Source organism: Dromaius novaehollandiae, chromosome 12 (assembly GCF_036370855.1).
Source record: "Dromaius novaehollandiae isolate bDroNov1 chromosome 12, bDroNov1.hap1, whole genome shotgun sequence".
Classification (NCBI taxonomy): Eukaryota; Metazoa; Chordata; class Aves; order Casuariiformes; family Dromaiidae; genus Dromaius; species Dromaius novaehollandiae.
This window is the reverse complement of record NC_088109.1, coordinates 5,156,475-5,180,845: the sequence shown is the minus strand read 5'-3', so window position 1 is coordinate 5,180,845 and position 24,371 is coordinate 5,156,475. Positions and strand designations below refer to the sequence as shown.

The following is a 24,371-nucleotide window of genomic DNA, read 5'->3' as shown; positions in this document are numbered from 1 at the left end:
TTAAAAAACCAGCAAGGAGACGGTGTGTCAACGTGAAAGCTTCCTTTCGCCCAGCAGCTGTCGCGGAGGACAACCCGCGCCGCCTCTGAGCGCGGCCACCGGCACAGCCACCCTGCGCCCGGTCGTGCCGCGTGCGGCCGCCTCGGCGCACAGGTGCTGCTGGCCGGGTGGGCCGGGCCAGGCTGGGCCGAGCCGAGCTGAGCCAGGCCGGGCTGGGCCAAGCCGAGCTGAGCCGAGCCGAGCTGGGCCGGACCGAGCTGAGCTGAGCTGGATCGGGTTGGGCCAAGCCGAGCTGAACCGAACCAAGCTGGCCCGGGGCTGGGCCGAGCCGAGGTGGGCTGGGCTGGGCCGGGCCGGGCCGGGCCGGGCCGGGCCGCCCCCGCTGCCGCCGCGGCCTCCCGCGGGACGCGGCCGGGCTCATGGCGGCGCAGCGCGGCGCCCGCCGGCTCGGCGCGCTCGGGCTGCTCTGCCTGCTGCTGCCCGCCGGTGAGCGCGGGGCCCCGGGCGGCCGCTGCGGCGCCTGGCTCGCGGGCGCGGGGAGGCCGGGCCTGGCGGCGGGAGCCGCGGCGGCCCCGGGAGGGTCTCCCCGCCGGGCCCGGGCAGCTCCCGCCGGCGAGGCCGCGTCGCGCCCGGGCTGGGGGCGCCCGAGCGGCGGCGGGGGCTGAGCGCGGCGCGGCCCGGCCGGGGCTCGCCGGGGGGAAAGGCCGGCGGGAAGCGCCGCGCCGCGGGGCCCCCGAGTCGGCTGCCGAGCAGCGGCGCCGGGGAGCGGTGCCGCGGGCTGCGCAGCCCGGGCCGGGCCGGGCCGGGCCGGGCCCGAGGAGGAAAGGCAGAGGCGCCCGCAGGCTTTGCCGAGCGAGGTCTCCCCGGAGGAGAAGCGTTCCTGGCGCCGAGTGCACCGGTGGCTTCACCTTCTCCGGTGTAGCAAATTCTGCGCCCACGCGTGCGAGAAGGATGAATGGGATCCCGTGCGGATGTGCGAGAGGCCGTTTAGCTTGATGGTATTTAATTTTAGGACCTAAAGGATTACACTTGCTCTGAGGGTTGAGCTAAACGACGCCTGAGACGATCAGTCTTCTGTGTAAGGCTTTGCCCGGCGAACACCAGAAGAAGAGCTCTCTAAGCTAAATCGCAGCGATGGCGCTAGAGCAATAAATACACGCAAGCCGTCCTTGAACAAGCGTAGGTTGGAAATTAGAGGATGTTTTCTTCTTGGAGCAGTGCAGTTTCAAGGGGAATAGCTTAGCAGCTCTGCTCCTGAGGTGGAGCCTGACGAGCTTGTCGGAGGGTTTTGGAGGCGCCGATTATCGGCAGGACAGGGTGGGCCGCTCAGTGACGGCTCTGCCAAAGCAGGAGGCCACTTCTGCCTTCCTCCACCTTAGCACTTGCTCCGTGCTGGGCTGCGGTGGCTGTTGGGCCCCTTCGGAGCTGATTCAAATCATTAGCCTGGCGGAAAAACAACTAGCAAAAACCAAAGGCACGCAAGGCGCCGGAGAGGCTGCGATGGGTAAGTGAATTGAATCGGCTCAGGAGGGCTCCTGTGAGGAGCAGAGTTGGAGGAGGAAGAGAGGGACAGAGCAGAGGAGCCGAATCCCTCTCCTTTGGCAGTGCTCAGCCGTTAGATCGGCTCGGCTGGTCCGAGGCTACGCTCTGAGAAGCGCTCTACACCTTTTGTTTCCACCGTTCTTTTACTGCGCTGCAGTAGCCCCGTTGTGAGAGGGAGGGAGTAATTTTGTTGGTCGCCTTGTTTTGTTTGTGCGTGAGTTCGCAGCGTACTTTAGAATTAGCTTGGCTACCTGTTACTGCCGTACTGGTGATGCAGAAAGGAGATTGTTGTCGGATGACGTTACGCGTCTGCTGAGAAAAAGTTGTGTGAGCCAGGCATGAGAGTGCGTAAACATATCTGCAGAAGTACTGTGGTGTTGCTGGAGAAGTTCCTGTTTGCTTGTATTTGATGAACCTTCACCTTTAGCTCCTTACAGCAGTGATTATTTTTTTTTTCTGGTGTTGGCTGGAACGTTCAGATATATCTGGGCGCTGAAGGGTCAAGACTGTAGTCAAAGGCAAACTCAGTTTCTGCACTCGAGGACGTATCCCTGACTTTTCTTCCGAAGGAACAGGATTTGTCACCTTCTTGTCTGGATTCTCTGAACAACTACGCCTGAAGGAACTGGAGGTTCCTGGTGGAGAGTGGTTTAGGAGCAAAACACCGGGGCTGCTCTTGGCACTTGGTGAAGCAGCATTAGCACTTGCTTTAGAGCTGGAACAACCGGGGTGTGCCCGGAGAGTTGTCTGTGCACACAACATAGGCGTGCAGGGGCAGGTTAGAGGTCAGGAAGTTTTCCTGCCCAGGTTCTGTTAAAGTCCTGGCTTAGTTACTCCCCTCGCAAGTATATTCCAAGTGTTTGAACCTCAGGTGTCTCCCAGAGAGCGATAAACCCCAAGCCATCAAACTGAATGGACCATGTGAGAGTGGCACAGGCTCAACTGTCTTGCTTATTTCCGTATTCTCCTTTTTTATGTTCTGCCAGTGATAGTTGTCTCAAGTAAAGTTTTTTTTGCTTTCTTGCTGACTCCTCCCTGCTGCCGCGGGCAGGCTGGCCCTATTTTAACTCCATACTGGCCTGTCCCACTTCTGCTGGGTACCCAGAGCATTGCAGTTGCGATGCTGCTAGGGAAATCCTAAAGCTTAAGCTTTGAGAAGCATTTCCATGTGACTGTTGGAGGTTTTTGATTCAGATGTGTCATTCTTACCTTGCAGTCGTTCAGGCTCGAAAGGGCAAAGATAGGGAGGGAGAAACCAGCCTGCACATTAATGAGTACCTCAGCCCAGTGCGATGGTTTTCAGCGCTGCTGGAAAGCGTGGGATATCCTGCCATGAGTCTGTCCCCGTATGCAGACACTTCTGCTTCCTCACCGCTGCAGCTGCGCCGGCTGAGGCTGGCAGTGGGAGCACGCCGCTTGACCAGTGCTGCTCCTAGGGATCTCTGTCTGTGACGTCCCGTTGCATGTCGTGAAGACGTGCCCTGAATCGAGCCAGATTAGGAATGTCTGTGAAGTAAAGAAAACAACAGGCAGAAGCAGCCAATTCATAGGGAAATCTGCATCTGTAGGGAATGTGGCTGTGATGCATCTTTTGCATCCAGTCAGATATCTAGGAAAATTTGATGTTTCTTCCGGCTGATCTTTTCAAAGACCTGGCTGGTCACGTTGGTGTTTGAGTCTTTAGAGTGACTGGGTGGCCACTAGCAGATGCAGTGATGGGAACACCACCAGACAGAGCATCTCGTAAGTGTATTTGCATGCAGTTTAATCCCTTATGTATGTGTGAACACTTGCGAAGAGCTACTCGATGAAGACAAGATACCATGAGTTCCTGTGTAAGGAGTACGTATTTGCCTTTGCTATACTCTGAAGGAACTAATTGATTTGGAAGACCTAAGGGAAATACCTGAAACCTATTTAGATATGAACCTAGGTGAGCTGATCAGTATGTGTGCGATACTTGGTATGATGAGTATTTCTTTAGGTACGAACTCTTGGATTTTAACTTTTTTCAGTTTTGGGTGAGGACTATGAGGCATATGCTGATCATCATGGCAAGGCGCAACCTGCAGAATCCTGTCCCAACTTCTGCTGTGGAGATTGCATGCGTCGATACTGTTGCTCTAATGTGCTACTGAAATTTGATGAAGGACAACAATTTAAGTGTAATCTGCTTGATGGAAGGTAGGAGGCAAACCGAATATATACAGCAGGCATTTCTTTGAATCGCCAGATAACAAAGATGTATAGTTGAATGGTTAAAACACACAGTGGTACTTTTCAGCTCTATTTCTGGCTCCGTCAGGGATCTACGTTAATGCATGTAACCTACCTGCAGAATGGGAATAATGCGATGGACAAATTGGCGTATGAACTGATATGTATTTAAGTAAGTCTTAAATTCCATTTTTGAGATTAATTCTCTCATTACAGGACCTCTGGCTCAGGCAATGTGAATTACCTGCAGTTCCGTGCAGACTTTGATGATTACATAGACTCTGGCCCCAGGTAAGTCATGGCTAGTCTTAGCTTTTCAAATGTTAGTTATTTGAAGGCTCTTTATTACATAATCAATACATGCCAGTATAAAATGAAAATAGAAGTACTCACTTGTGTGTTAAGAATGCTGAGCACTCAAGCATTTCAGAGTATTTGAAGAAGTAAAGACATAGGAAGAGGTTAGATGATGCTGTTTAGACCATAATGATCATCATATGTAATATTCCATATTCTCATTATTGAATGGGAGTTTGTCCTCTAAAGCCTTAGCACACTTACTCTCTACTTTTAAATACTGGCAGATGAAGTCTATAGCGGCTATATTAAAGAAGCTGCTTTTGTATGAAGAATCTCCTTTTTTTAGCATTTTTTGCACTTAGAGCAAGAAATATTGATAAAATCTGTTTCAGTCTGTGAAAATAAAAATATTTTCAGTGCCTGCATTATGTTAATGGTTGTTCACAGAAAACCAGAGTTCTTGCTCTAAGCCATTCCTATTTTTAGTTGTGACCTGGAAAAATATAAAGAAACCACGCCAGTTACTATGAATATGAGCTATGAATGTTTGCTATACCTGCGTATGTTTGAATAATTACAAACCTTTAGGCTCTGCCTTGGGGTTTTTTGCTCAGAGCGCCTCTTCATACCTGAGCCATGCTTCATCTTTTGAATTCATGAGGTCTTAGCAGATTAAAAGTAAATAAAGGCAAAGGTCCACATGAAGTGCCAGCAAAGTCTCTATTTTTAAAAACAAGCTACAGATCTTACAGAGGCCTTTTTTGAGAAAGGCCTGTACTTCAATCTCTTTGCTCTAGACATGTGCTTGAATGTCTTCCAGAGGTTGGAATGCTCTTGAATCTTGACTCAAGACCGAGCAAGCACAACCGCAAAACCTGTAGCCAACAGTATGCTTGATGCAAAGCCTAACTAAATCCCCCAACTGAAGTGGGTTCTGGATCATGCTGTATGCTGCTCACATACTCTGGGACCTAGTCTGGCCTGTGTCAGAAATAATAGGATTTTTTCTCTCAGCTTGAGTGATAGTAAATCTGGAGTTGTCAACATCCTACATCAACTAGATCTGGTTTTCTCCCTTTAGAGCTATCATGACAATAATTTCCACAAAGAACAATTGTGAAAGGCCAATCTGAAAATTGTGTTCCATAGTGGAAGTGTGAACTCATCTTCACTTATATTGTACTTTTCCTCTGTGATTAAACACCATCACTGCCCTCTAAGATCCCTCCCTCTTTAAAAAAATAAAAACAGAAATCCTGTACTCAACCACACTAGAGTAAAAGCATCTTAAACACAGAACTCACTAATGTTGTAGATGTCGCAGAGCAGTAAGGGCAGCTGCCCCCTAAGGGACAGAGGGCCAGGAGCCCTCCAACGTCAGGCTGGGAAGTCCGTGCACCGGTCAGGGTCCTGATAACAGGATCCATGCCAGACACAGCTGGAGACAGGCACACCTACAGCTTAGCTGAGGAAGGGACTGCAGGCCCAGGCCTGAGCTTAAATGGAGCTCCTGGGCCCTGGGCAGAGGGTGTGGGGGGAGACCCCAGGTAAGGCTGGTAAGGGCCATTAAGGCCTGTCAGTGCTCTCAGGGTCCTGGCAGTAGCTGGTTGTTTTGAACACAGGAACAGTCACTGCGAACAGCTCACTCAGTGCTGTAGTCAAGTAAGATTTTAGCCATGATCTAGTATTAATTTTATGGTGCCTTAGTGTTGAGAATGTCTGCCAGTTTTGTTGGTATGTCTGTTCTTGTAGTCCTCAGAGATAAGTATGTCTTCCAGAGTGTTTTTGTTTCTGAGAACAAACTTAGGCTGATGTTATGTGAACTCTAATATATATATAAAAGAGTCAGATAGTTGCTGAGAGCTACTGTGTTTGCTTTTTATTTAGTGCTGCTTGTACGTAGTTGACTACCAGAGAAAGTGGCACATCAGGTTAAATATACCTAAAGCAAAAACAGGGGAACAACTCTTCTGTAACAGAGTATTGCTATTAAAATATTTCAGTTTCATGTTTGATCTGTTCATATAAATTTAAATGTTTATCATCAGTGAATGGCTAGTGTGCTTTTCTTTGGTAGTTTGTGAACTATAAACAATAGAAAGTATAGGCAATCCTTAATAAAATGCAGTATTTCTACTACTCATCTCAGTAGAGCTATACTACAGATGACAATACTCTTTTCTTCTGTATGGTTATGTTTCTAATCTAGCAATCCAATTGATTTCCCTTGGGACATGAATAATTTGAAAGTGGTTAAGAAACTGGCAGGTTGTATTTCATCAATCAAAAATACCTGTTCATTACTGTGTCTTCCTGTTTTCTTTCTCACATGCAGATGATTGTAAATTGAACAGTGCATTTTTGTTTATTTGCCTGTGTATTCAATATAAGCAGCCTGACAATATTTATAATCATAGCTGTGGAATGACAATGTCAGTCATTGACAGTGAAGCACGATATCATTCATGTTTTTTTTAATCCTTAAGATGCTCAACTGCTTGAAAAAAGACAAACAGTTTTAAAGAACATTAAGACAAGTAATGATTTATTTGAGTGAATTTAAACGCAGAGTAAATTTGGCCCAATGGTCTTCTACAGGTTTCACATCAGTCCTTCCTGTGGTCAATTCTGCACAGAATTATTAGAATGGCAATGGTATTGTATATCTTTACTGGTTTCTGTCACCCCGTGTTGCTGTTTTGTCCTTCATCTTGCCATGAGTTGCCAGATGTGAAAATGAAATGTATAACTAATGATCCTTCTACCACCTTGGAGCTGACATTCATAAAGTAAGAGAGAGTAATAAAAAGAAATGAACACAGCACACGTTTCATGGTTCAAGAACGCGTTTGACTCACAAAGGGAGTGAATCTGCCCAAAGATAGGTCGTAATGATATTGCATTGCCTACTGTGAAACTATTACAACATTAATATGAAAATGAAAACAGGTATTTACTCTGAATGCTTGTCTTTTGCTTACTAGTGATTTTTAGATTAAGGGATAATAGGATAATTCTGGTAAGAATATGAACAGAATCCCCAAAACATATAACGTAGAGGCAGATCCTCAGCTAGTCTAAATCAGGCTAACACTGTTGGACTCAGTAAAGTAGGTTTGAAGTACGCAAGTCACCGTAGCCTGTAGCTGTTTGAGTCAGTCCAGAGACTTAATTACTATCAGTATAGAAGGAACGTATTTGGTCAGTATGCAGTGGTTTCTGCAAGTCAAGCGTCCAACTGATCTGTATCTGCAGAATCTTTAACCTGTTCAAAAACTGTTTCTGACTTTACAGGAAAGTATCTTCTGTTGCCTTATCCCTCTGACTGTGTGATGTCTGAAAAGGAAGAGAAGATTTTTATGAATTCTAAAACTTGGAGTTAATTAACAACCAGTTAAGTTTATCAGTGGTACAAGATTTTAATTCATTATCATTCCTGCTTTTTTAATAATAATTTTAAAAATTGTATTTCCTTACTAATTGTCTATGAAGTTTAAGAAGCATGTGCCTGCTGCTTTGCTGTGGCACTGTTGCTCTGGAGCAGCCCAGGGTACACAGCCCAGGTCTCTGTTTACTGCTGACAGTAAATACAGGAATTTTCATGACACTAATAGCTAGAATCAGTTTTCCTTCCAGAATGTCTCTCTCTGGTTGTTTTTTTGTTTGTTGGGGGCAGGCTGTTTTGTTTCTTCAGTTATGCTTTAGGAAGTTACGTGTGTGTCTGAGAAGTCCTGAATGTGCCCAGCCCGACAGGAACTCCTTGTACGTCTTGGCATGGTCAGGGCTTCTGCATCTGTGCTACGTTTGCACTACTCAGTGGGTTCATTGCTTCTAGGCTATGGGAGATGGGTTGGCTGTGCATGTTGCACGTGCATGATAAATCCTACGCGAGCATGACAAATTTTCTTCCAGGGAACATTTTACTAAAATTTATATTCGGGAAAGTTTCTAAGTAGGAGGTGTAGGAGTAAATTGCCTCCATTGTACTATCGTGTAAAAGGATGGATGCAGACTCTGAAAGCAGTGTGGCTGACCTAATGTATGCTGTCACGCTGGATGATTTCTGGCAACTGGCTTGTGAGCTGGCATACAGAGCTAGGTTACGCTGAATAAGCTTTTTGTTCATGTCTTTCTCCTTTATATTTTGTTTAAGAAATTTGAAGTATTTTTCATTGCAAATTATCTCCAAGTTGGTCAGCGTCCCACCCAGAAGTGGAGCATTAGCGATTTCTCTGAATCAGGGGGTATATCTGCGTAGCCATCAAGTAAGCTGGTAGTGTTGATTCCTAACCTACCTTTTGCTTCATCTTCATTGAGGTTTGTAAGCTCTGTAACTGAGAAGCTGGCAGTAGATTTCAGAGAGTGCAAAGGTCGTTTTAACCAAATATCTATTAAAATAGAAACAGGTCTTGGTTGCTCAACAGTATTTGATTGGAAACTGCTCTTTTGGGTCACAGGATATTGATCACTTTTATTTTCCAGGATATGTAAACAACCCCCTATAACCTCTTTCTCTCTGAAAATAATTTGTCTTGTCATATGATGAATTCTGTAACTCAAAAACGAGTTCAATTCAAGTCCGCTACTTGAAATTGGAAAGTTAGGCGCTGGTTATACTTCACTTCCTAATCTTTCACTTTGTAAATACTTTGACATGAAGGATAGGTTTAGTGGCAAGCACTTCCAGAGGCTTTTGTTGTAGGTTTAGGCTTTCAGTTTTAAGCCAGTAGCCAGGATAGAGAGATGCTCAAATCACCTGTGTCTGTATAGCAGCATGGTGCTTATCTAATAGTCAAAAAAAGAATGCAGATGTAGAGGCACAAACATTTTATTCCTCTTGACTATTCAGTATGGAAGTACTGTTCAAACTGCAAACAAAGAAATCTACTCGTGTTAATAAAGCAAGATGTATTGAATGCTATCGCATTAGCCCTTTGCTGAATAAGACACCTTTTGTTTAAAAGATGAGTTTCTAATTTATCACTAAGTGTAGTAGCGATAGGTGCGTGTTTAGAATCCTGTTTGACTCTGCACAAACTATGCTTCTGTCTTGTTGTATTGTACCTATTTTTATTCAGGACTGATTCAGAGATTTATGAGGATGCAGTTGAACTTCAGCAATTCTTTATTAAAGTTCGAGATGAACTGTGTAAAAATGGAGAGATTCTTCTGTCACCAGCTCTCAGCTATACCACCAGGCATCTTCACAGTGATGTAGAGAAGGAAAAGAAGGAAAAGTTGCCCAAAGAAATAGAGGAGGATAAACTCAAAAGAGAGGAGGAGAAGAGAGGTAGCTATTTTTCTTTACATCAGTATGAAATATGTTAATTGAAAAACATGCCTATGCATATGATGCATGCTCTGCTCTTTCTGCAGCTTCACCTACTGAAGGAACCTTAATAGTCCCTCTGATTGCCCAGCCAGGGATCTTGTAATTTAAAGTTATGAGGAATTTATTTTATTCTGATCCTTGTAGGCCAAGCCATATGGCTTTAAGAAAGACATATAGCTAAATGCTAACCTTACGTAAACTGTTTAATCAGAACAGGTACTGGCAGTCTTATTCCAAGGATATGATAAAAGAAAACAATAGTTTTTAATATATCTTTCTTTCTACTAATAATAAACTCAGCAAAGACTGTTCCAGTTGACTTTTTGTCATTTCTTTTTTTGGCAAATACCAGCTTTCTTTATGTTTGCTGATAGTGTTATCTATGATCATGCTTTTAATGCTCATGTTGAGGTAGGCCTTTTGCATCTTCTGAAGAACAACTGGCTTGAACAATTCCTTAGGGCAAGAAGCCTACTGTGAAGGTCTCTTGTGTTTCACATTCCCTGGCTCTTCCTGTGCATGTAATGGCTGTAAAGGGACAACAGCTGTGATGCCCTTTTTCTCTCTTCCTATGAGAAAAACAAACAAACAAACAAACAAACAAAAACCCAAAGAAAGAGAAACATGCCTGAAACAGGCTTCTGAGCTCATTGCTATCAGTGAGTTCTTCTTCTCTCACTGGGGAGCCTCAATAAAACTTACGTGTAAAAGCAGTCCACAGTCTTCAGCAGCACCAGTAACAGGAAGGAGAGACTAGGTGAGGCACAAAACATGCTTTAACCCTTTCTTCACACTGAAATTCAGTGGTAGGGGGGTATCGGGTACCATGTGGCACTTTTGCCTTGACCCTTTAGGAACAGAAAGCATTGCTTTCTTTTTGGTATCTGATTGCATAGCATCTAGAACAGTGGGTTCCTGATCCTCAGCTGCAGCATGATGATCTGCCTGTATGAAAGACTAATTCATCCTAACGTATTAAACACTGACACTATCTCTAGGTAGCCTGCAAACTTTATTAACCTGTAGTAATGTTCCTGCTTGCAGACGTCTTCCTCTTTTGGGCTTTCATGTGCTCTTGGATGCACATTACGCTCAACAATACTAACAAAACTACTGACTGCTTTATAAATAATTATTAGTCATTACTGTTTTAGTGGTAATTCATTAAGCCAGGTCCTTTAACTCAATTTCTGAAGAGCAGAGGTATGATTTAAAAAGTTGCTAGTCTATTTCTAGAGTGCCTCTTTTATTCCTTAGGTGGCTCAAAGGCTTTGGCACATGATCAAATTTTGACAAGTTAGAGTGTCTACTTAAAGGAGGTTGAAATTTTGTGTGCAGTGTCTTTTATTTGTCTTTCACAGAAGACTGACCTGTCCAGCATTTTACAAAGGGTGAGAGCATTCACATCAGCAGTAATGGCTAACGTGTAAATATGGATGTACTAACTTCTATCTTCCCCTTTTTTTCTTCTTGAAATAAGAGGCAGAAAAGAGTGAAGATTCTTCTGGATCAGCTGGCCTGTCAAGTTTGCATCGGACCTACAGCCAGGACTGCAGCTTCAAGAACAGCATGTACCACGTAGGGGACTATGTCTGTGTGGAGCCTGCTGAAGCCAACTTGCAACCTCACATAGTCTGTGTTGAGAGACTGTGGGAAGACTCTGCCGGTAAGAATGTCTTTGCTATAGGAGAACAATGTGGTGAAACTTACCATTGCTATTTAAAACTTCCAAGTTAAGCCTTTTCTGCGTAGAAATTATTTCATTTACAGCAGTGTGTGGGGGCTGGTGAGTATTTTTGCTTGTTTCTGAATTACTTTGTTCCAAAGAATATCACAAATACAGAGTTAAAGTTCTTGAGTCAATACACACCCTTTCCCCCCCCCCCCACCTCCCCCCACACCCCCACAAATTGTAAGCATCCTACAGAATAGGCTCTTCTGGGTGGGCTGGGCTAGCTGTAACTCAAGTGCAGCTGTGTTTATTAGGAGAGACTGAAAGGGCTTCACTTTGGAGAGAAGTCTGAAGCAGGATATAATTAATGTTACAAAAATCATATAGTTGGTGGATAAGGTGAATGCAGAAATACCATTCAGCAGATCTTATGGTACTAGAATTAGAAGGCCCTCACTGACATTAGTAGGTCAAATTAAAACATGACAAAGTGTCTGGGGTTTTAATGTGGTGGGTAGTAAGGCTCTGGAATCGACTTCCCCAGGAGCTTGTGGAGGCAGCTTCAAAACTGGGTGAGAGAAGTCAATGTACTACAGGTTTAAAACAGATAATAAGGTGAATAGCCAGAGAATAATAGCCAGATAAAGAGAACAGCTCTCTAACACCCCTAAACCAAATCAACCACAGACAGTGGCAAAGCTTGCGTGCTTTCCCTTAATAGCCCGTCCTGCTGACTCCATCGGATAGAGCGTATTGGGCTAGATGGATCACTGGTCTGGCGAGTTGGATGTTTCTTAAGTTCTTTGTCTGCTGTGGAGAAAGTAAATAGCACTTTTTAAATTCTGATTCAGTCCACAGATTACAAATTCTTTGATTTAGAAAAATAGCATATATCCCCAATTTCTTTTTAAATGGATAAGTTATAATTTGATATTTTTGTCACAGCATAATGTGGAAGGAATAGTTCTTAAAAAGCTTGAAACCCTTCATCCAAGGGTCTTGAAACATCTGGCTCTTCGAATAATCAGGCGATTATTGTGTAGACTTTGAAGCCACTTCGAGGCCTGAAAGTCAGGATTTTAAATAAGTTGCCGACTGTATTTCCCATAGCCATCTGGCTCAACAGAACTAACATCTCCTTTGTTTTGCTGAGTCAGATTTTCTTAGGAAAAAAACAGCTTGCAAGTTTTTGAAGTAACTAAATTTTCCTCATCTGAAGCAGTTAAGGAACGTTGCCTTGTTTTAAATGGGTTAGATTTACTCCCAGTATGAATTGCTATATGGCCGTTTAATTATGAAGACAATCTATGGTTGGTTTTGTTTGCTCATGCAATAGAAAACATACCTTTTTACATCTTCTCTTCCCTCCCTCCCTCCCTCTCTCCCTCTTTCTTTTCCTATGTTAAAGGAGAGAAATGGTTGTATGGCTGTTGGTTTTATCGACCAAATGAAACATTTCATCTTGCAACACGAAAGTTCTTGGAGAAAGAAGTTTTTACAAGTGACTATTACAATAAAGTTCCTGCTGGCAAAATTTTAGGCAAATGCGTGGTCATGTTTGTTAAGGTGAGAGACTCTTTGGACTAATTTGTTAAATAAGATGTTTTCCATTATTTTCTTGAAGAGGTGTGGGTGTTCTGATATGCAGGCATATTCGAACAGTACTTTATAAAACAGAACTTACTTCGTACTGTGTTCTTCATTTGCTTTGTGGTACATGTAGCTCATCCACGGTGGAGCAGAAGTGGTATAAAGTGATGGTGCTTTCCAGTGCTGGTTGGTTTGTAGAATCATATACATATTACATAGTTTACTGACTTTTGAGAGGATATAGTAGAGAAACCGCAGGTAATTTCTGAAAGGTTCCCTTAAAAGGGAGTAGATAGGTTTTGGGCAGAGGGAGACTTGCATGTCTTGGCGGTTCAGAAACAGGATGAAGTCTTTCATCTTTGTCTCAAGTTTGATTCCACATAGTTCCCTATGCTGAACATTTTTGGCCTGTTTGAGCCATGTCAATATTTCAGCCAGTTCTTCAAAGGCAGTGTGTTTAAGGAAAGAAGTGTTACTGCTGGTGAGGACATGGACGGGTATTACTGTCAGATATCAACAGGCATGGAGCTTACAGTGTTTTTCACAACTCGGTGGTTGCGGTCTCTTTCCCGGTCAAAGCTCAGAAACCTTGTAAAGGCAGTTTGGGTCTTCAAGTCTGCTTGTACTTGTTAACGTACTTTCTTGGTAGATGAATGAAACCTGACTTCTTCTCACCTGGCAACCTGGTGCCTGTACTGAATTTAGCATGCACTTTCTTCTTCTCCAAGGGTGGGGTTTCTTGTTGTTTGTTTCTAATTTTTAATGTAACTCGGAGTCAAACTGTGAGAGAGAAACTCAGTGGGAAGGTTTTATTAAAAGTGTTTCTGATAAATACATAGGAAAAAACAGGGAGCATGAGAGGGAGTTAACAGTGTATCTGTGGTGTGTGTGTGTTCCTGAAAGACTTCATCTAAAAGTATTTTCTTCAATCCACAGGAATATTTTAAATTATGTCCTGAAAACTTTAGAGATGAAGATGTCTATGTCTGTGAGTCACGTTATTCTGTGAAGACAAAATCTTTTAAAAAGATTAAACTGTGGACTATGCCCGTTAGCTCTGTAAGATTTGTCCCACGAGATGTGCCTCTGCCTGTGGTCCGTGTTGCTTCTGACGTTGAGTAAATCTTTTCCATTTTATTCACATCATGATAAAACGAGGGAATTCCTTCTTGTGAGATCTTGTCTTGATGCACAGTAAGGGGATATCCTGTGTTTTGATGAGCTTTCTGAAATCTGGGACTGGAAGGTCAAATGAGGCACGGTGTGAGCTTTGACTAAAAAGCAATGAATTCAGTAGAGCCAATGGTATGAATTGGCACACCGTATGTAGAATGTTGCTGGTGTTGTATAGGAGAGTTGAGTCATGAAATTTTTATGAACGTTAATTTTGGCCAAATACTTAATTCCTGCCTCCTAAGCATATTACTGTGCTTTAAAACAAATCATCAACATAGGCTGGCAGGGCTTAGCCAGTTGACAACAGTGAAGCAACAGAACAAAAAAGGGCCTGTGAATTACTGTTCTGGCAAAATTACAGCTTTGGTTGTTAAATAGCAAAGTTAGCAACATACGTAGCGGTGGCGTAAAGATTAAAAAAAGAGAAGTGTTTTTTTTTACTTGCCCTGGCATGTTTTTATTTATGTGATTGGTTTTCACTCTTTTGCAAGTTTCTAAATGCATGCTCTTCTGTAGGACAAAGGAGATGTTCCAGTAGAAATGTCCAGTGGAGAACCTGGTTGCCATTACTTTGAACAGCTCTGTTACAATGATATGTGGCTTAAGGTTGGGGATTGTGTCTTCCTAAAATCACATGGGTTAGTGCGAGCTCGAGTAGGAAGGTGGGTGCAACTTCTTTATTTGCAGTTTGCGTCTATAAAAGTAACTTGGACCAAAGATTGGCTTGTTGCAGAAAGTAGAAAAGAGGATGATGGGAAAAGATCTTCTGCATGAAACAAAATGTTAGAAGCTTTTAACAGACTGAGGTAGAAGCATGGCAAGCTAAAAAGATGGTGCAGCCGTAGAGTTGGAATAGAGATGACTTCCAGACTGTCGTTCTGTACTCAAAGGTTTTTCCCGGCAGTCGTCTTGAACAACACGGTGTGTTCAGCTGTCTCCTGTATGAGGGATGGCCATTCACTTCCGTCACTGGTTTGTTTTTCTTTCTAGAATTGAGAAGACGTGGGTGCGAGATGGAGCAGCATATTTTTTTGGTCCAATCTTTATACATCCTGAAGAAACTGAACATGAACCAACTAAAATGTTCTACAAGAAGGAAGTGTTTTTGAGTAACTTGGAGGAGACCTGTCCTATGACTTGCATTTTGGGTAATTATTAACAACCTTAAATCCAACGGATTCTCTCTTTCTTTTCTTAAATGTCTTAAAAATCTGAAGTGATTTATAGTTACATGTAGGTTTGATTCCAAGTAATTTTTTTCATCTTGAGAGGAGGAGGAGACCGTTTCCACAGTGTTGCCTGTCTCTGGGACCTCTGGTGAGAATTTTCATCAACAGCAGGCTTTCTTACAAAACAGAATTACGTTTATGTTACCAAAGCTGAATGTTGCCTACAACCAGCGGACAGAAAAGTCGTTAGTGTCATTATTCCAATATATTTTACCTGGAAAGTCCTGAAAATCTGCTTGAAAAGAAAGTCAAAATGGGCTTTATTGAGTAAGAGGGATGACTATGTGTACCTCGTTTTGTAGCTAAGATTCTGTGCTAAATACAGTTAACTGAGTAGTTTTCTTGTTCTTAAAAAACCACAAAAGCTGCATTGGGTTGGTGTAGGTTTCTCATGTTATTTAATGTACGGATGTCAGTTGGTTTATTTTCTGTAGCCAAATAGCGGGATTTTTCTAGACTTGCAAGAATTTGAGTGTCCACGCTTTTTATAAAATGTCAGCAAGTGTGGCCTCCTTCTTACTCAGCTCTTTCATTTTTGCAGGAAAATGTGCTGTTCTGTCATCCAAGGACTTCCTCTCCTGCAGACCAACAGAAGTCTCTGAAAATGATGTTTTTCTTTGTGAGAGCCGCTACAGTGAAAGCGACAAACAAATGAAGAAATTTAAAGGGCTCAAGAGGTTTTCACTCTCCGCAAAAGTTGTAGATGATGAAATATACTGTTTTAGGTAAAACTGTTATGGGAATGAGGCGATCACATGAGTACTCTTCTGTGAAGAAATCATGGTTGTAGGAGAAGGTGAAACGTGAATAATTTGACTAATCGCAATCTTTCAGGGTTTGGGGTTATTTTGGTTTTGTTCTGCTTTTTTAACATCTTGGGAAGGAGTCCAGATAACGTCAGCCTTTACATCCATGTTTCACTGTCTTTGTACCAGTGGATATTTTCTTTTCTCCAGGCTTCAGTAGAGGTCATTACATTACCAGATGTGTAAATCCCCTGGGATGGAGTTAAAATGCCTGTCATGCTGAGGTCCTCATTATGGGTAACAAATAGCTTTCCAGCTGGTGAACATTGATATAAATAAAAACATTGATTTCTAACTTAAGTAACACTGCATCTTCCACAGAGTTTAAATTTTAACTGCTTTCTCTTGCAGAAATGAAGAATTTTCTGCCTTGAAATCCCCTTCTATCCTAACTCACACAATATACACACAAAAAAAAAAAAAAGAAAAAAAAGAAACCAGCGAGGTCTGACTCTGGCCATGGACACTGAGTGATCTCTGCTCAGTGTCCTAAAAGGAAGCACAGACAATTGCCAAGTCACTATTGTTTCCATGTTGTTCAAGTTGATAGAAAGAAAGTTGGTTTTGTTACCTTGTTTTTCTTAAATTTACAAAATACCTGACAATCAGCAAATTACCAAAAGCAGTTTAGCTTGCTTCTGTTGTAATTACAGTAGTATTTAGGCGTTGCCGTTATTTAAGAATGCTAGTTTAAATCAAACCTGAACAAAAGGAGGCGGACCTGCTAATCTGCATTGTTCTTGAATTCCTTTTGTAATATCTGATTTACGTGTTTATTTGTGCACTCACCTCAAAATACGATATGTGTTATGTATGTATACTCTAAAAGGTGAGTATATTCTCATCTGCTTTTTCTCTTCCTACTCCACCTTTTAGAAAACCTATAGTTCCTCAGAAGGAGCCATCTCCCCTACTAGAGAAGAAGATCCAGCAACTAGAAGCAAAATTTGCTGAGTTAGAAGGAGGTGATGAAGACATAGAAGAGATGGGAGAAGAGGAAGGAGACATCGCTGAAACACCTTCTATCCCTCAGCTTCAGACCCCATTGGCTAGCGAACTGGATATAATGCCTTACACTCCACCTCAGGTAAAGATCTTCCCTAAGAAACCTTTAAAATTTTTTATTCCTCATTCTTTTTTCAGCCCAAACAAACAAACAAACAAAAAACCAGCAGAAACATTTTATCACATACACAGAAGAGATTTCTATTTCAGTTTAGTAGTCTTTGGAATAATTTTACAGAAGAGTTTAGCATATCCAATATGATATTCATGATTGTAATATTTAAGTCCATTTGAATACTCTTAAAGGAACCAGGACATTGAGGAAATCTTCTGGGGTTGTAACATACAACATTTTTGTATTTCTCATTAGTAGGATTTTTGTGACACTTATTAAGAAATATCAGGTCCTTATGTTAAATATATGTAAAGTTTTATTCTAATACTCAATTAACATAACATCCATTTCTAAGCCTTGAAAAAGACCAGCAATTTGGGTGTTATATTTTTGATACATTTTTAGAAAATGCTGTATGTCCTTCCTGAAGGACAAAGAGATGACTTTTTTTTCTGCATGGACACTGAAAATCACTGGTTGGTTTTGCGTTATCATTCATGCTTGGAAATCAGAACTTGTAGAAAGTTAGAATAAAAATAATCAGAACTTTTTATGCGTCTTGCTGGACATCCCAGAAGTTTGAGAATTAGTCTGCTGGTGAATGGACAAGAGGTAAATGACAAATCATCGTGTGGTTATGTGCCACTTGAATGTGGCACGAGTCATTGCTGCTGCCAAACTGGGCATTTTTGTCTACCTTCCCTCTCTTGCTGTGTCTGTGACAAACCCTGGCGTTCCCATAACTGAGGGGTAAAGCAGGGTGGGGAGTTGCTTTATCAGAAAACTAACCTAACCAAAAAGTTTGTTTGCAGTTGGATTAAATCCTTTATCTGTTTCCATCACGTTCTCACAATACAATTGTCAGCATAGAAATAAACTTTCTTCTTCATCCCATCCTGGTCTTGCTCTATTTATATCCTCATTGAAAATTACCTTTTTAAACAGAACTCTTAGACAAAAGGCATGCATTTTCTTCACGTTCTCTTAAATGTGTGGAATTTTATTTAACAGTTATGTAAAAACAAAAATCTGTACTTTCTTTTTTCTGATAACAAGAGAAGTACTTACACCAATCACAAGGAGTCAAGACAAGTGAACATCTGGTATTGTGGGGTTTGACAAATAGGTGGATGCCAGTCTTTCTGCTGCAGTTTGCTGTGAAGCAAGAAGTAGAACCTGAAGTAAAGGAAGATGTAGAACTCTACTTTTTCATTAGCATTATGGCTGACAAAAGGCATAGAAAAGTGATCTGGTGTTGAGTCTCAGGCTTATTTCTTCTCTTACAGCTTCTAAAACTGCAAATGCAATTATCTGACTCCGAAAAGATTCTATTAAAAATTGTTGCATTAGAGATGTAAAATTATGGAATATAGAAGAACTGAATTCAGAATTCTGATAATTTTTCCAAGCCCTGTTTTCCCTTCCAGACTGATGAGTGGGTCTTTATTTGGATTACTGTTATCAAAACTTTGTTGCAAGCACTGCAAAGGCAAACCAACTGGACAGATGTGTAGCTATCTAAATGCAGATATATGAGAGGCCAAATGTATCTCTGGATTTTTCCCTTTTCTGAATTGGGAACTCTCCATCTGCTAATGCGGGCTTGCCTCAGAAGCCAAGATGGGTTGTACATGGTCTGTGTTTCATCTCAAGACCTGTGTGGGGGTTTCTTCGCTTCCTCCATCATAAAGACAAACCTTGAAGACTTCCTCCCAAAAAGACGCATGTTCCCTTTAGGTTTGCAATGAAAACATTAAAGGTGGGCTGCCATTTGAAAATGAATACCACAAAGTTTAGGAATCACCTACAAGTATGCCTGAGTTTATCCACTACCTGGCTTAAATTAATGAGCAGGACGTTTTAAGCATCTTGGTATAGCTGAAGCTTTGTATTTAGCTGAGAGAAGAGTGTTGGATTGGCGGGCTCAGAGTGGTGAGTGAAAGGAGTAACATGGCTGGAATTTCAGGATAGGAAGAAAAATTGGCATGCATTTTTCTCTTCTTTTCTTTTTTGTCTTTGAACTATTTGAAAACAATTGCAGTCTTCCAGATGGGAGACATTTGTAATGGTCAAGATACAAGGAGGGGCTTTGGAGGATTTTGGAATGATACCCACGTTGTGGGCCTTACGGATTAAAGAACAGGGGAACATTTGGTCTCCCGTGACAAGTATATGTGGAAAGAGTCTGAGAAGTAAGGGTTCCAGCTGTGGTATCCCAGCTGTTGTGAGAATAGGTTACAGGGTTTTTGATGGCTGGAGATGTCAAGGAGCTTGCAACGGGAACAGCCAGGGTAGGAAGCACTGGGTTGGTAGAACTGAGCAAGGGAGCAGATCTTTAACAGAACATAATATTTGTTATTTGTCAACATACAGCTGGTGAGATGAATGTGCTGTGCAGGTGACAGTGATCAGCAAAACCGGGCTTTGGGTCTTTTCAGGGAGGAATGGGTACTTAGGTAATGGCAGATGAACACTAGAAAGGGAGGGAAGTCTGGCAGGCAAAATATAGAGCACTTGGGGATGAGGAGAGAGGAGGATGGAGTCAAGAAGATAGGAGCTGCAAAGGTGCCGGAGGAAGTGTGGAAGCAACTTCCTAAAATGTGCAATGGCAAATAAAGAGTTTTACTCGTGTCTGCAATGTTTCTGAACAGCCTCGTGAACGAAATCTGTGACACAGGACAAATCTTTTTTTGTTCTCTTTATGGCCTCCCAAATCAATCACTTATTTGCTAGCCAGCCCAATCTTAGTCCTCTCGTTGAGTTTGGAATAATATCAGCCAACAGAAATATTCTTTGTTCTGTTTACTCCGATTTTTTTGAAGTCTCAGTTACGAGGTTGGCCTTATGTCTGGAAGGGTTAAAAAGGATCAGATCATTGTTTTTTTTCTTCTGTGTGCTTTCCTTAAGTGTGTGTGCTGTTGTCATTTGTCAGGAGGAGATGCCCCTCTCTTTAGGGGCCATAAGTTTGCATGGTCCTTGTACAAATGTATACAAGAGAAATGTGGGAACACTTTTAAATCCTATTTCTTACAACTTTGGATTGTGTATGTTGAGAAGTTTCTCTTTTGTATACTTGTGGTCATAACTGCTTTTTCTCACAGTCCACTCCCAAGTCGGTTAAGGGCAGCACCAAGAAGGAGGGATCAAAAAGGAAGATCAGCATGAGTGGTTACACCTTATTTAGCAGCGAGATGAGAGCTGTAATTAAAGCTCAGCACCCAGACTACTCCTTTGGAGAGCTCAGCAGACTTGTAGGAACTGAGTGGAGAAACCTGGAAGCAACCAAGAAAGCGGAATATGAAGGTAAATAAAAACTAAAATTACAAACTCTCTTCTGCTTTTTTCTTTCTAAATATGTTCATTACTTTTATTCAGATGGCAGGTTTAATAAAAGAAGATATTTATATTTGTGTTCTGGATGTACCTTAAAGAGAAGTTCATATGAAGAGATGACTGAAGAGGAGCAAAGACTGTATTTAAGTTATGTAGTTCACTGTGTCAGTATGATGCCTGATTATTTAAAAGTCTTTGCCACAAATAACTATCAACAAAGGCAAAGAAGATGGGGAAAAACAGAAGTAAAGGAGCATGGAGGAAAATTGCTGGAAGTCAATTGGAAAAATTGCCTGTGAAAGTTTCCTTAAAGGAGGACTGGGGGGAGGCAAGAAAGGGGATTTTGGCAGGAAGCAAGAAGCTCCTCGGAGCTGAGAGGCAGGTAGGAAAGCATACAGTGGAGCAGGAAAAGGTTCTTTGATTAACTGGACTCAGATTCTTAAGAAGTTTTAGTGGAATAAAATCAAGGATACATCCTCTGTTACAGTACTGGGAATATGACCTGTTGTTCAGTCTCAGTATTATTTAAGAGTTGTAACTAATTTTGTTGAGAGATCTCATATCCTCAGGAAGCCTAGAAATATATCCTAGGCAGGAGATACTTTAGAAAGACCTTTCTTTCTTTCTTTCTTTCTTTCTTTCTTTCTTTCTTTCTTTCTTTCTTTCTTTCTTTTTCCTTCTTTCCTTCTTTCCTTCTTTCCTTCTTTCCTTCTTTCCTACTGATCATTGTGCATGATTTTTCATCAAAATCAAAAGACAGTTGATCTTTGAAAGCAGTCCCTATCCAAACCAAATACATTGGCTTAACATCTAGACTTACTGCTATAGTTAATAATGTGTCAACACTTCCAGTATGAAGCCCCCCCCCCTTCTTTTTTAGGCAACTATTGCACTTTTATTGGAAGAAAATACTACTTTGGATAGGAAAGTTTCAACACTCTCTAGAAAGCTATTGCCTGCTTAAGTCAGCCTTAGCTGAGTAGGACTAGGAGTAGGCTAGCGCGTCATCACTTCGTAGCTTAGAGCAGCTTGATGTCTTGCATTGGAAGACATGGCTGTAACATAACAGTAGCAACAGTGTCTGTCCACTGTGTTTATGATTGCCTAAGTGCTTCCTTTTGAGTTTTAGACTGCAGTTTCTCAGGCTTGGTGTCTGCTGAGAGCCAGACTTGCTTTTATTTGCTTTTGAGCGATTGGGGTGGGGTTACAAAGCGTCCAAACTGTGTTTGCTTACCACGTGTGAGGGAGAGAGACTCCCTTCCTTGCACTGCGACAACTCAAAATTTATGTGCTCTCTGGCGTAGACGCTGCAGCAGAGAGCAGGAAACTGGCAGGGTTTGACATCTCAATGAAAAAATGCCTTTCCGTGTTTTGGTGAAATGTAGTTTGCGTTTTAGATGCATTTTGACCTATTGAAAATTGCACTTGGTATATATGGAGGATAATAGTTGATTTTTAGCAATAGCCAAAGAACAGGCTGCATTGGAAAGGCCTGCATGATTAACTCCTCAAAATAGAATAAGATAATGCACAGAGACTGAGGCAACAGCCTGTTTTAAGGAAAAGCTATGGTCAAAGCAGCAGGTTTCCTTCTGTCTTTTGAGATGTGTTGGAAATGTCATTTGAGTGATCTCAAGCGCTGTCCTAAATAAATTATTTGGGATGAGATTCACTGAGGTGAATGCTCAAGACTGAGCTTCTTGACACCCTGCACTGTTCCCTTTTGGCAGTGTTATACGTTTCATCTGTTAGTTTTGTGCCAGGCAAGACATGGGGAGAGACTCGGAAAAACTCAGGTTTTGTCCTATGCTAGGTCCTTCTTCAAGGCTCAGCCCTCCAAAGTCTGATAAAACTGAATGCTTAAGAGTAATTCCTCATTCATCAGAGAGTCTCCAGAATTTTTGCTTTTGTATAACTTTTTTCTTTTTTTTTTTTTTTTGGACTGGCCTGAAGTAGATATAGTCAGAACAGCTATTTCATCGTTTTCCTAAACACTTGCTCTGTTCTGAAGAGGATTATTTCATTTTTCTACTTCAGGATCTACCATATCTTGTGTATTTTGTGCTAAGTCATTTATGAGTTGCCTGTAGTAAATTTAGGAATTTCTATGCGTCGTCATCTCTTCTTGAAATGACAGAAATGAAAAGAAGGAAGGAAATGCCTTTAAAAATGGAACGGGTCTTTCGGTGTATGGCTATAGTTCCAGAAGCTGCACAAACAGCTCCTACAGGAGACAAATGTATGATACGCGTTTGAAGTCATATGCTAGGGAAAACTGGTAACATTGGCAGGATGCATAATTTAATCTCCTTGATGAACAGCTTGGCCTTGTTTGACAGAGGACCTCGATTGCTATTTTAGTGGCAGTTTGCATCTTTCACCAACCGCAAGAAAACTTCTAGCCCTGCATTCACTGTTACTAAAATTTGCTGGAGAGGTACGCTGCATTCATTTATTCTTTGTTGTTCCTCATTGCTTTCGGTAGGATATAATGTTCAGAGTAAACAAATCAGTAACTCGCATGCCCCAAAAGTACCCTGAGGGAGCACTGGGTATAGCTTCTTTTTTTGGTTGCTTGGTTTTGCTTTTTGTTTCTTTCTTCTTCCCATGACCCCTTGCCCTTCCCTTGATATCAAATTCTCTGGTCAGATGCCCCTGCAAGTAGATCTTTTATTGTTGTGGTCACAGTGAGAAACTCGATTGAGATAATGACCAGATTCATCATACCAAGGACACACCTGACCTCCACTGAGCAGCACGATGTGAGTTAGACATCTTCAGCAACAAGGGAAAAAATAGCTCGAGAGGGACCAGAAGGGGGAAAAATGAGAGAGAGAAAGAGAGAGGCAGAGAAAGTATTTTGGGGGGTTCATCAAACTGCTGCCTGTTATGTTCCACACACTAAGGACCTATCCCCACTAGGGAAACTTTGCAAATGCTGCCCAGCTTTGCCACCGCTTTTCAGCTGCATCAGTAGTAAAAATGTTGGTAGCCCAAGAATAAACGGGCCACCGACTGGCACGGAGACCTGCTGTTTGCACCTTGCTTTAGGGCCCGTCTAGTAGACATGGTGCTGGAAATCCCAGCAGCAGCTGGCGGCGCGTCTGCCTGCGAGCTGCAGCCTTTGCTCTGCCTGGTTTAGCTGAGCCAGTGGTGTCGAAAGAAGGAACCTTTTGCCATGTTTTCCTAATGTGGACTGAGCCTAGTGCTGGACTGCTGCTTCATGTCGGTAGCACTGGTGTTATTATCAAATTTGTCTTTTGACTTTTTAAATTTAAAAAAAAAGAAAAAAACCTTTGTGGAATATTTTTCATGAAAGGTTTTTGACAAGTCTTAGCTGCAGCCACGTGCAATCAAATTATATGCTGTATGAGAAGATTGATCTGTTCTACTTGATATTTGACTAAACTATGCCAGTGTTTTACTAGTCCTTTTGAAATGAACAGACAATATTTTGGAATTCTGGGTTACAAAGCAGAACTGAAAATCTAAAATACTTTTACAGAGCGGGCAGCTAAAGTTGCTGAGCAGCAGGAGAGCGAGCGAGCAGCACAGCAACAGCAGCAGAATTCCTGCCCCCGGGCAGGCACTCCTGTCGGGGCTCTTATGGGGGTGGTGCCGCCACCAACACCAAGGGGAATGCTCAGTCAGCAGTTGACACCCATTGCAGGTAAAACGTAGGAGCTACGACCATTTTTTCCTCATCCGCTCTATCAGCCCCCTTCATAACTCTGAACACTCTCTTGGGGCACGTTGTTCTTACTGAAGAAAAAGCTCAGCCTCTCCAGTCTTTCTTCCTAATCGATATACGTAACCGCAGCAGTAGCCTGATATTCCCACGTTACTTGATCCAGTAGCCTGGTGAAAACGCCGTGAGAAAGGCTTCACCTTGTGCAGTAGTCCCGTTCTGTTTGTATGCAGTTGTGTTTATTCGCTCTACCCTGCAGAGTTCATGTTTAGCCCTGCTACGGCGGGAAGGGAGAGCGCTGTATGTTCTTCCAGTGCATGCATCATCAGTGCCAGTGGTAAAGCAGGAGACTTTTTTTTTAATTTT

General features: G+C 42.3%; 1 protein-coding gene across 6 annotated transcripts in view; it reads left to right on the top strand.

Annotated features, from left to right (window-relative positions):
• Nucleotides 1-351: 351 nt before the first annotated feature.
• Nucleotides 352-24,371, top strand: part of LOC135329658 (protein polybromo-1-like) — a 39,583-nt gene continuing 15,563 nt past the window's right edge. For 2 of the 6 annotated variants that reach the window (XM_064518761.1, XM_064518755.1), the window contains exons 1-12: nt 352-486; nt 3,558-3,726; nt 3,976-4,050; nt 9,138-9,349; nt 10,872-11,057; nt 12,472-12,629; nt 13,590-13,766; nt 14,346-14,491; nt 14,820-14,977; nt 15,600-15,783; nt 16,741-16,951; nt 20,086-20,287. In XM_064518761.1, the coding sequence (XP_064374831.1) occupies nt 420-486; nt 3,558-3,726; nt 3,976-4,050; nt 9,138-9,349; nt 10,872-11,057; nt 12,472-12,629; nt 13,590-13,766; nt 14,346-14,491; nt 14,820-14,977; nt 15,600-15,783; nt 16,741-16,951; nt 20,086-20,287 (1,945 nt within the window). In that variant the 5' untranslated portion in view covers nt 352-419. Of the gene's footprint in view, nt 487-1,012; nt 1,505-2,333; nt 3,476-3,557; nt 3,727-3,975; nt 4,051-9,137; nt 9,350-10,871; nt 11,058-12,471; nt 12,630-13,589; nt 13,767-14,345; nt 14,492-14,819; nt 14,978-15,599; nt 15,784-16,740; nt 16,952-20,085; nt 20,288-24,371 lie in introns of those variants that run through there. The other 4 variants (XM_064518760.1, XM_064518756.1, XM_064518757.1 and 1 more) reach the window with 4 other exon arrangements.